Source organism: Ictalurus punctatus, chromosome 2, assembly GCF_001660625.3.
Source record: "Ictalurus punctatus breed USDA103 chromosome 2, Coco_2.0, whole genome shotgun sequence".
Lineage (NCBI taxonomy): Eukaryota > Metazoa > Chordata > Actinopteri > Siluriformes > Ictaluridae > Ictalurus > Ictalurus punctatus.
In genome coordinates this window covers 122501-135000 of record NC_030417.2, presented here as the reverse complement: position 1 = coordinate 135000, position 12500 = coordinate 122501, and the positions used below count along the sequence as shown (strand labels likewise).

Here is a 12500-nt window from a genome sequence, read left to right as displayed (position 1 = left end):
AGGTTGAACATAATGTAGTTCCTTTATTTAAGAGAGAGAGAAGTGTGAGTTATTAAAACTGTCACTGTCCTGTTAAAGATCACGGCGGGGATTCCTGTACAGCGCAGGGTCCAGCTCCCTGCTCACGGGATCTCAGCAGGTGAACACAATGTCTGCATTTATACACAGAAATATCTGGTCTGTGTTACCCACGCTTATAATAAATTACACTGAAGCATCATTCTGTCTTCCTGCAAAGGAGCTGTGTAGAAAAATAAATAAAAAGTCCCTCTTCAAAAGGCAAATTAGGAGCGTGACCTGGAGCTGGACCTTCTACAACTTCAAATGGAGAGAAAGAAGAAAAAGAAGGTGACCATAAATTAACCCTGCTTTCTGGATTATCCCCCAGGTTACCTGGAAAACGGAGCTGGAGATCGTGTGTGTGTGTGTGTGTGTGTGTGTGTGTGTGTGTGTGTGTGTGTGTGTGTGTGTGTGTGTAGCACATCATTTATTAGAAGCGATGCAGAGTACTGATCAGTAACACAGAGGTGGACACGGTAACCATCACACAAACACCAACACAGTTACGATTAAAATATTTATTATTTAAAAACAGGTCACATGGCAGAAACACACAGGGGCGCGAGATCAGGATTCGGGATAAACGTGAACATTTCCGGAGACGGAGAAGACCAGCGCCCTTAAACGTCTCCTTCTCCCGCTCGAGTACCAGCGCTACTTCCACTCCTGAATTAAACGTTCACTGGGATTGAAGAGATTTACAGACACACAAAAACGTGAAAATAACCACACAAACAAACGTGAAAACATCTCAGAAAACCAGAGGAGGAGGAGGAGGAGGAGGAGGAGTTTGGATCAGGAGAACGGGGACGCGTGAGGAACCGCGTGTTCGAGGCGTCATGATGATCGGAGTCACGCTAGCTAACCGGCTAGTCAACAGCAAACGTTACTTTAAATAATATCAAACAAAACGAGAGTTTGTGATGAACGACAGAAAACTGACTTCTGTGAAGAACCGAGCATCACGTGACCAACAACTTTAACATCAAGTCCAAAAAAAAATAAAAATCAAATCAATCGGATATGTATTTATCCACACAGCAAACAAAAGCAATGACACGCGAGCGGAGAACGCTCACACGCACGCACAAACGTCGAGTCACCGGTCTCACGTGATGCAGGCACGTGAAAAAAAAAAAAAAAAACGTGTAAAAAAGTCTGTTCATCTTCATCTCCGGCTGCACGTTCGTGACCTGAAACCCACGATTAAACACCACCACATGTAAACATTCAGAGCTTTCGCTTATTCACAGAAATACTCTCCATCCTTCGATTTCATCATAAAGATTAATATACAAGAACCTGAAGACGTTCCGGAGACGTCCGTCTGAAGCTCACACAAAAAAGAGAAATATTATCCTTCATCTCACGAGTGACATTAAAAGCTCGTCAAGGAACAAACGACGACGACAAAATATACAGATCAGGTCAGGAAGAAGAATCTGGCACCGTGATCGACGATTCAGTCGGAAGAAAGATGCTAGAAAGAGAAAGACCCGCTCGAGTCACTTCTGAAGAGCGGAGCAGCCAAAAGGAAGCGCTCAGCGAGCGGGTCGTCATAACGGAGGGCGTGTCCCTCAATACAGACGCCACCTCGTGAGAAAGTGCACCCTTCAGACTCCTGACAAGAAAGGTGTCCTTCCGGAGAATTCTCAGAGAGAGCGAACCCTCCAGAGATGTCTCCTGAGGAGGACGAAGCCAAATGCTTTAACAAAACAAAACAAAACACAAAACAGAACAGAGGTGTCCTGCCCATTTGTCTCCTGAAAGCGGTTCTGAAAGGTCACCGCTCTGAAGCGGCTCAGAAACACTTCCTGAAGACAATCTGGGGTCCAAACTCGTCGTACTCATCCTGGCTGATCCAGGCAGAGGAGAAGGACGACATGCTGGCGAGGATAGCTCCTCCTCTCCACACAGAGAAGTCTCGATCTTCAGGACTCGTGACCTTTACCCTCTCACCCAAACCCACAGGGGCCAAACGACTGATCTCACACTGCAGACGTTCAGGAAGCCCGGTCAGCAGGGTGTTCCCACCTTCAGAGACACGGAGAAGAACCACAATTTCATCTCGGGACCTTCACTCCATCCGATACACTTCAAATGATCAAAACATCGGATTTATTCAGGACTTCCAGAAGCTGTACTCGTACCTGAGAGGACGATATTTCCCACCAGGTCCCTGCGCAGGTCGACGTCCGACTGAAGAACAGATTTGAAAACGCTCTCGTGCATCCCATAATAATCCTGACCGATCAGCTCCGGCTTGAACAGAATCTCCGGAGCTCTGAAAATTTAAAACCCAACAGACTTCATCACTGCAGCGTCACATCAACACGCCCACTTCCACCTTCTCACGCGCAGAGCAGGTACCTGAACCGCTCCGTCGTCAAGGACACGACGTGTCCGTCAGGTAGAGTGTAATGTGCCGGTGCACTGGCTCCGCCTCCTCCGCCAAGCTCCGTCTCATAGTTCAGAGCCACACAGCAGCAGCTTTCCTTAATCTCACGCACGATCTCCATCTCAGCCGACGTCCGCATGCACACGCCCTGCTCCGTCAACAGCTAACACACACACACACACACACACACACACACACACACACACACACACACACACACACACACACACACACACACACACACACACACAGCTGTGGTCTACTCGGTCTCCTCAGGCGAGTCTTTTGAAAGGATTGGGAGTCTAACTGAACACAGGAAGTGCTGCTGAAAGCTTTAGCCAGATAATGGACACATGGCAACAGTTGCTAAGCAGTGACGGGAATGAGACAGGGCTTGTACCTGTTTGAGGTGTAGTGTGACGTCGGCTCCTGCCAGATTAAAGCGCTGAACAGCATGAGGTAAACAGTAACCATCGAACACGGGGACGCTGTGACTCTCACCGTCTCCAGAGTCAAACACCACACCTACACACACCCACACACACCCACACACACACCTCCAAGTTTCTGAACTGTACCAACACTGCAGTGTGTGTGTGCGTGTGCGCGCGCGTGTACCTGTGGTCCGGCCCGTTGTGTACAGTGCCAGTACCGGCTGCATCGCCATGTACGCGAGTGGAACACTGAAGGATTCGAACAGGAGCTGGATGGAACGCTGGCGGTTCTCACGTGCGCTCATCGCTCCCTCCGTCAGCAACACGGGGTGATCCTCACTACACACACGCAACTGCTCAAACGCGTGACTCCAGATCTACACACACACACACACACACACACACACACGTTTGTCACCTTCACCTTTGAGGTCATCACGTTATAAACGCTAAAACAGATCCATCACTTTATTCATCAAACGTTATAAACGAGGCGTTTCAGTCAGAAAGACTAAAACCTCACCATCTCCATCTGATCCCAGTCGGACACGGCGCCGCTCCTCATCGGGTAATGAAGCGTTAACACACCCCTCATGTGCTGGGCGTCGTGTCCCACATACACGCCACGCCCCACACCGCCACTCATGACCTCCTGCAGAGACAACAAATCCTTTAACGTATACATTTAAATTTGTTGTATTAACATTCCTTCTTAGACCACGAGGAGAACCTCTCGCACGTAACGGAAGATCAAAGCGGTGCGGTACAAACTACGACTTTAAAGAACATTAGCGAATGAAATTTCAGCCACGCGCTCGCAGCGACTTCCGAAACGTTACCTCGTACTTGGGCAGTCCAACGGCGGTGGGGAAGATGGTGGTGGGCAGGTCCTGGTCCGCAAACCCCGCCTTCACCAAACTGGAACCGGTGTCCAACACCACAGGGGTCCGAAAAGCACTCATCTACACACACACACACACACACACACACACACACACACACACACGTAGAATCAGGTCATTTTTACTGACGGATATCAGACACACATGCTTCTTTATCTTAATGTTAAACAGACGACTAAAGTAGATCAGACATTAGATCCAAACCTCTCTAGTGCAGATCTGAAGATGTTCCTGCACCGATGATCTGCAGACACGTCTCGTTAAGGCACCGTCAGCATCACGCTCTTGAACTTCCACCTCATCTCTCCCCACTGCTGCAGAAGGTCCAGACCCGATTTCAAGCAGATCTGATGGAGGCCTGTTGATCAGACGGTCACACCTCGCATCTGATCTCGGAGCTTCAGCTCTGTCGATACGTTCAGAGCTTCCAGGTTCTTCAAGCACGTTCTCTGAACCAACAGCGAGATCCACAGCGTGAAGGTTGTTATTGTTGGCATTCTGGTTTTTGAGGTCTACTGGTGATGTTCTACATGGAGGATTCTTGCGTTCTTTTGGTTTGGGATCGGATGAGTTTTCTACAGAATCTGCACTCATCCATTTATCCAGTCTAAAAGATCGAGGAAGAGGTGTTGGACCACCAGGATCAAACGCAGGAGACGATGCGTCCTCTGACGTTGAGGTTTCCACCTCGAGATCGTCATTGCACCGCTCAGTTGCGTCCGAGGTTTCTGAAGGATCCACGTGAACACTCGCGTCACTCGCATCGAGAGGATCCGAGAGATCTTCTGGTTCTTCAACAGCAAGACCTTGAGGATTAGAAAGATTTGAAGATATCGAGTCTGACATTTCTTTCGTCTCAAAGTCACGTCCGCGGACACCATCTTCCACGAGTGAAGGCACAGAAACCGATACGGACGATGCAGTAGAGGCGATACTCTGCAGATCCTGAGAAGTTAAGACCGTGTTTACGTGGTCATTGGTTAAATAACCTGAAGCTACGTTAGAACACGTAGAACTGATGGACGCTTCTGTACCTGAACATTTGCTTTGAACGTGATCGTCTGCAGCCATGTCTGAAGGTTGATGATTGGTGGGTTCCTCAAAACACGGCTCCCCATTACTGAGGACTTGTGCTGATCTTCTGCAGGTCATAAGGAGAGCTTCATCATCCTTCAACACTGAAGATTTCCCCATAACGGAACACGGCACAACTTTACGACTCCTGCTCCGACGCTTTAGCTTGCCTTTCTTCATCTCCCTGCTCAGGTTCCTCTCCATCTCCTCCACTTCTTTCGTCTCTTGCTCCAGTTTCTCGAGGAACTTCTTCCGGTCCTCACTGAGGCTCAGAGAGGACGTCCCTTCCTCGGACTCACAGCGACGCAGCTCACTGATTTTCAAGTTCTCCTCGACGATCTTTTCCTCCAAGAGCTTCAGATTTTCCATCTCCTTCAAAAGCTCTGATCGATCAGGACCTCCATTTCCTAGTTGAAGATGAAGGAGTGGGTCACAACCTGGGTCTGATGGAGTATCACTGCCACTCTGACTAACTCTTGGACTTTCCTGAGACAAAACATCAGATCCAAGATTAAGGGAGGCAAGACCAGCCTCCAATCCAATCACACCTTCTTCCACCAAGTCACTGGATGCCATCTGAGTAAACTGATGATCTTCGTTCCACGAAGGCCACAATCTGTTTGGATTGTCTGCTTCCAGGAGGACATCCAAGATCTCCTCCTGAGCAAGGACGCTCTCCTCCTCTTGCAGGATTCCAGCCGCCCGGCTCAGCGTGTCCTCCACAGCTCGGAGCTCTTGCTGCTCTTTTATTTCCCATTCGCACTCCGACTCGCCAAGCAACACGCTATCGGAGTCGTGCATGAGGTCATGGAGGTCATACGAGTCCCAGAGGAGCGTGGGAACTGTCTCAGACGTTTCAGCTTCACGTCCTCCATCTGTAACCGTGCTTGAGAGAACGTTGTGGATGGGGCTCCAGTCAGTACTCTGGTCCTGGAAATTGCACACGCTTGTATGCGTGGTCTGCGTTAACCGGTCGCAGCGCCTCGTCGCCCTCTGCTGGCTGGGAGAGATGATCACAGTGTAGCAGTTCTCCAGATCATCCACAGGAAGACTCAGCCAGGGGTTTTTGGGAAGCGTGGCCGAGCGTGTCACGGTGATCTCAAAGTTTACAGAGTCGCCGCTCGCATTCGGAATGATGCAGATACCTGGGGCTCGAGGAGACTTCTCCTCAGGGAGACCCTCCGATACGCTGGAGACGTTCTCCTCACAGACATGCAGATGAGGAGATTTCGCTCTGGATGCCTCGACTTCTTGGCATGTCTTCCCACTTCCTGTTTCAAGATGACCACTTCCTGCTCCGTCAAACCCAGAATCAAAGGAGCTGAGGGATGGCGGCTTTGCTCCGGACTGAAGCAGCGAAAGATAGTTTGCGCCACGTCTTTTCGAAGCGTCGACGTGTAGAGAGTGTGGAGAGAAATCCGAATCTCGAAGGACACGCCGAGTGTGAAGGTCAGAGGTCGAATCTGCGATTTCATGTCTGCCCTTGAGGTACTCGTACTGCCACTGCAGAGCCAGCTGGAGGTCCCGAAACGCCACAGAAGCAGGAGACGACAACACCTTGCGTAAACTCGCACACCTGCAGACAAGGACAACGTGTATTAGTTTAACGACGAATAACGGATTCCCGCTTCCTGCTCGCTCGAGACCGTCACCTCTGCGCCAGCTGCTTCCCCGCGTTCTCCAGGTGTGCATCAGGTACGATATTAGCCAGGTGCGCTAACTGCATTAGCTCGTCCGCTTCAGGAGGAGGATGCGACCTGAGAAACCCCTCGATCACCGAGAAGACTTCACGCTGCTCTTGTGAGCGAAGATGTTCACGTTTGTCCGAGCAAGTTCTCCAGAGGAGATCCTGCAGGAAGCTCTCGCACACTGCCACATGGTACCACCTCTGGACCTGAGCACAGACGTTAACGCAGTAGTGTGGTCACTTCTGGACTTTATTGTACACAAGCTTCAGTCACACACGCACACACACACACACACACACACACACACACACACACACACTACAGAAGATGTACTTGACGGTAGCAGTGATGGAAGGTGCAGACGGTGTTCAGGTTCCTGTTCTGAAACTCCACGAGCGCTCGGAGCTTCTCCGTCTGCGTCTCCAGCTCATTTATCCACGCGTGTCCTTCCCGGGTCTGTCTGAACGCCACAGTCTCCGATACACTGTTTAACACATCCTCAGCACGACGCACCAGTGCCTAACACACACACACACACACACACACACACACACACACGTCAACCATCACAATACTCCTCCATTCATTTTCCCCTGCACCCCGAGTCTCCACGCTTCCAGGTGGACGTCAACATCTCACACCAACACCACGTAAACCCCGGTGCAGCACTGCTCTCTCTTTACCGTGACGTGAGAGTGAACAGACGTGTCGAACTCCAGCCGCAGCGTCTCGGCTCGGTCCGAGTCTCGAAGCGTCTCCGGTGTGTACGACTGCATCTTCTGCAGAACCTGCTGCATCTCACACACAACCTGAGACCGACAAACCATAAACACACACACACGTGTTGCTGTATGATCTAGATGGTTTATACATGAGCACAGTTCCATCCTCCTTGTGGACGAGACTCAATATTCCTGTGACTGGATTAGAAACTGCTCTTCTACAAACACACACACACACACACACACACACACACACACACACTCCGGAGTTGAGAAGAGAGCACCGGGTGGAGAGAGAGAGAGAGGGAGAGAGCACAATGGGTGTAGAGAGGGAGAGAGAGGGAGAGACGGGTGTAGAGAGCACGTGACCTGTTGTGCATCTCTCTGAAGCTGGAGGACGTGCAGCTGGAGACGAGCGTTGGAGAAAACACGTCTCCACAGCAACTCCACTTTCTCCACCGCCGCCCGGATTCTAGAGAGAGAGAGAGAGAGAGAGAGAGAGAGAGAGAGAGAGAGAGGTTTAACCTCACATTCAACAAATGAGACACACTCTTGTCTCTCTCTCTCTCACACACACACACACACACACACACACACACACACACACACACACTCTGGGTGATTCATCTGTGAATATTGCACAGCTTTCACTAGGGTCATTAACATATCAATACACTGTGTGAGGGCAGGAAACACACACACACACACACACACACACACACACACACACACACACGTCTCTACAAAGAAGCTTCAGGTGTGAGGACAGAATCATACAGAAGTTTGCTGAGAAAATAAAATATGGAGAATAAAGTGCAGTGAAAATATGAAAATGTAAGTGTGTGAATGAGGATTCACAAAAATATATTTCACTGCTGTGTGTGTGTGTGTGTGTGAGAGAGCGTGAGAGAGAACACACACACACACACACACACACACACACACCTGTCGTAGTTCTGCAGCATCTCCAGAGCAGTGTGTGTGAAGAGCACGGTTCCCACCATGGCCTGGTAACATGGGTCCCTCTCAGGATAACGAAACTTCTCCAACACACACTCACACCTCCTCAACAAGGCGTCCAGACCCAGATCCCTACACACACACACACACGCGATTGATGTTTAAGGAAGAAGGAATTGCTAACTCATGGGTCTCCAAGCCCTCCCACTCTGTTCACAGCAGTGTGATCATGTGACCCCGTGACCCCGTGACCCCAGTCCTCTGTTCTGGACCGTCAGGTTTATTTATAAAGGAACCGGTTCTACAGAATCAGAATTTAATATTTAACCCCTAACCCTCATCTTCCTCAGAAATGCGTCAGGTGTACACAGGGTTTGCGTTTCCTTCTACACGGACCCTGACGGAGAGAGAAGGCTCTAGAGTAAGTGGCGTGTGTTTGGAGTGACGTCACCTGCGCAGACGCTCGAGTCGCGCCTCGTTCGTGGAGCAGAAAACTGCCAGAGGCTCGTACTCGCTAGGAACCGAGAGAGTCGAGAAGTCCTGCAGAGCGCCGATACACACCGGCAACTTCCTCACCACAGACACAAACTCCCGCACAAAACCGTCCATCTCCTGCACACACACACACACACACACACACACACACACACACACACACACACACACACACACACCACGAGGCTGCCTTAATCTCATTTATCAGACTGGAGGGGAAGCAAGATGAAAGATCAGAATGACGCACGAAGATCACACACACACACACACACACACACACACACACACACACACACACACACACACACACACACACACCACATCACATCACATCACATCACATGGCCTTGAGAGCAAACACACCACAGCTAATAAATAAGGAATAAACCCTTCAGGGTGCTGCAGAATAATCAACACCAGCACGAGGAGGTGAAGTTCTCGTTACACTCAACATAAACTTGACAGAAAATAATTCCTGGACACTTTCTGACCAATCAGAACGCGGCATTAGGCCGATATCGAGGAGCGCGAGAGCGCAGGAGGAGGGTACGAGTGGAGACGCTGCTCACTTTGATGAAGGAGACCCAGCTCTCATGGCTGTAGATAAAATATCCTCCCAGACTCGCGGGCAGCTGACTGCGGTCCACGTAGTTACTCAGCTCGAACACTTCTCTGAGGAACACACACTGAAACACGCACACACACACACACACACACACACACACACACACTTCAGTCTGTTATTGAAGCACACAAACCATGTTAGCGTGAGGACAGTTAGCGTGCTAGCTATGCAGTCGCTAGTACAGCCGATATTTCACACTAAAAGAAGAGAAAAACACCAAGTGCTGAGGTCACATGACTAAACTTAACTAGTACCAAACTAAACCCGCACATCCGAGTCCTCTCAGAGCGCCGTCACACAACACCGATTGATTGATTGATTGATTGATTGATTGATTGAGTGATTGGAGAGAAGTGTGTGAACAGTGAAGCGTCCTCAGCTCTATAAAACGTTACAGCGTCTCTGACGGACGCGTCATGTTGGGAATAAACACACACTTAGCGATGGAGAGACGGTGTTAAATAAGTCTGAGTCCGAACACATAGCCGGTTAATCCGATCTGGGCCGGTTATTAGACAGCGACGCACCTTCAGCAGCAGGGGCGTGGCCGAGCGTTTGGACGGACTCAGGAGTTTCTGCAGCAGCTTCTGGGCGTCTCTCTTTCTGGGCTGCACGGCATAGAGCGAGTGCACGGTGCGCTGGTGGAGCTGCGAGGAGCACACACACACACACACACACACACACACAGTTATTCAACCTCTACACCAATCAGAATTCAGCAGCAGTCTCAGATCCTTAAATTCACGGGTAAGGGGAAAACACTGCCGGGGTTTTGCTCTGTGATGTCATCAGCGTGCGCCGCGTCCTGAGCTCCAACACCGCGGGTGTAAAACTTTAACTCAGAGTTTAGGTTGAGGTTCATGAGCCGAAACACGGATCTGCTCGGGTTCTTTTCCTCTCCTTCCTTTACAATCTCCACGCTTTCTATTCGTTCTTCTCCCCACGCGCCCCTCTCATCTTCATTCCTTTCTCTCTTTCCACATTCGCGTCCTTCATTCCTCTCTTCAGCTTCTCTTTCTTTCTACATTTATTTCCAGAACATTCCCTCCCTGCACGCTCTTCTAAATCACGTTTTCAGTTTCGTCCTTCCTTTACAGCACTTCATTTCCTTCCACATCGCCCTTCCTCACGTGCTCCCGGGGACTCGTCTACAGCGCGAGCGCGAGCGCCACTCGTACCTGCAGCAGCAGGAGGATTTCGGCCACGCGTCTCGTCACGGCGAGGGAAGCGTCTCTCAGATCAGCGACGACGGACACCAGACTCTCCGAGCGGCTCTTACTGCGGAGGAAACACACACCACCACGCCTCCACTTACTCCTCATCAACACACACTCCCGAGACGTCTCTACACTTATTCAGCCTGCCTTTACTTATTTATTTATTTATTTATTTATTTATTTTTTATTAACTCTTGTACATGCAAACAAAAATAGTAAAGAATAAAACGGATGAGATGCGGAGAGAAAGAAGGAAAAGCACACAAGGGCAGCGAGAAAGAGAAGTGATGAGTAAAGAAGGAAAACAAGCACATGATCAGAAGAAAAAGAAAAGAACGCGAGTATCGCGGTGTCGAGTCCATACCTGTGCAGCCGCTGACAATAAAACACAAACTCCGCCACTTCCTCTTTAGTGACATCACACAGCAGTTTATCCTGAAACTCCGAGGGAAAAATGACCAGCGCACATCCGAGCTGATCAAACACACCTGGGGGGGGGGGGGGGGGGCAGAGACAGAGAAAGAGGGGGGGGGGACACAGACGGGGGGGGGGGGGACACACAGACGGGGGGGGGGACACAGACAGACAGACAGAGAGAGACGGGGGGGGGGACACAGACAGACAGACAGAGAGAGACGGGGGGGGGGGACACAGACAGACAGACAGAGAGAGACGGGGGGGAGACACAGACAGACAGACAGAGAGAGACGGGGGGGAGACACAGACAGACAGACAGAGAGAGACGGGGGGGAGACACAGACAGACAGACAGAGAGAGACGGGGGGGAGACACAGACAGACAGACAGAGAGAGACGGGGGGGAGACACAGACAGACAGACAGAGAGAGACGGGGGGGAGACACAGACAGACAGACAGAGAGAGACGGGGGGGAGACACAGACAGACAGACAGAGAGAGACGGGGGGGAGACACAGACAGACAGACAGAGAGAGACGGGGGGGAGACACAGACAGACAGACAGAGAGAGACGGGGGGGAGACACAGACAGACAGACAGAGAGAGACGGGGGGGAGACACAGACAGACAGACAGAGAGAGACGGGGGGGAGACACAGACAGACAGACAGAGAGAGACGGGGGGGAGACACAGACAGACAGACAGAGAGAGACGGGGGGGAGACACAGACAGACAGACAGAGAGAGACGGGGGGGAGACACAGACAGACAGACAGAGAGAGACGGGGGGGAGACACAGACAGACAGACAGAGAGAGACGGGGGGGAGACACAGACAGACAGACAGAGAGAGACGGGGGGGAGACACAGACAGACAGACAGAGAGAGACGGGGGGGAGACACAGACAGACAGACAGAGAGAGACGGGGGGGAGACACAGACAGACAGACAGAGAGAGACGGGGGGGAGACACAGACAGACAGACAGAGAGAGACGGGGGGGAGACACAGACAGACAGACAGAGAGAGACGGGGGGGAGACACAGACAGACAGACAGAGAGAGACGGGGGGGAGACACAGACAGACAGACAGAGAGAGACGGGGGGGAGACACAGACAGACAGACAGAGAGAGACGGGGGGGAGACACAGACAGACAGACAGAGAGAGACGGGGGGGAGACACAGACAGACAGACAGAGAGAGACGGGGGGGAGACACAGACAGACAGACAGAGAGAGACGGGGGGGAGACACAGACAGACAGACAGAGAGAGACGGGGGGGAGACACAGACAGACAGACAGAGAGAGACGGGGGGGAGACACAGACAGACAGACAGAGAGAGACGGGGGGGAGACACAGACAGACAGACAGAGAGAGACGGGGGGGAGACACAGACAGACAGACAGAGAGAGACGGGGGGGAGACACAGACAGACAGACAGAGAGAGACGGGGGGGAGACACAGACAGACAGACAGAGAGAGACGGGGGGGAGACACAGACAGACAGACA

General features: G+C 51.2%; 1 protein-coding gene across 2 annotated transcripts in view; it reads right to left on the bottom strand.

Moving 5' to 3' along the window:
• Positions 1-563: 563 nt before the first annotated feature.
• Positions 564-12500, bottom strand: part of si:ch211-241j12.3 (uncharacterized) — a 15263-nt gene continuing 3326 nt past the window's right edge. For both annotated transcript variants that reach the window (XM_053686047.1, XM_053686048.1), the window contains 18 exons: positions 10940-11063; positions 10537-10636; positions 9886-10005; positions 9303-9419; positions 8690-8850; positions 8224-8370; positions 7648-7750; positions 7240-7365; positions 6890-7075; positions 6521-6762; positions 3999-6444; positions 3732-3854; positions 3416-3544; positions 3077-3269; positions 2859-2983; positions 2431-2621; positions 2211-2344; positions 564-2094 (listed from right to left, as the gene is read on the bottom strand). In XM_053686047.1, the coding sequence (XP_053542022.1) occupies positions 1862-2094; positions 2211-2344; positions 2431-2621; positions 2859-2983; positions 3077-3269; positions 3416-3544; positions 3732-3854; positions 3999-6444; positions 6521-6762; positions 6890-7075; positions 7240-7365; positions 7648-7750; positions 8224-8370; positions 8690-8850; positions 9303-9419; positions 9886-10005; positions 10537-10636; positions 10940-11063 (5000 nt within the window). In that variant the 3' untranslated portion in view covers positions 564-1861. The remainder of the gene's footprint in view (positions 2095-2210; positions 2345-2430; positions 2622-2858; positions 2984-3076; positions 3270-3415; positions 3545-3731; positions 3855-3998; positions 6445-6520; positions 6763-6889; positions 7076-7239; positions 7366-7647; positions 7751-8223; positions 8371-8689; positions 8851-9302; positions 9420-9885; positions 10006-10536; positions 10637-10939; positions 11064-12500) is intronic.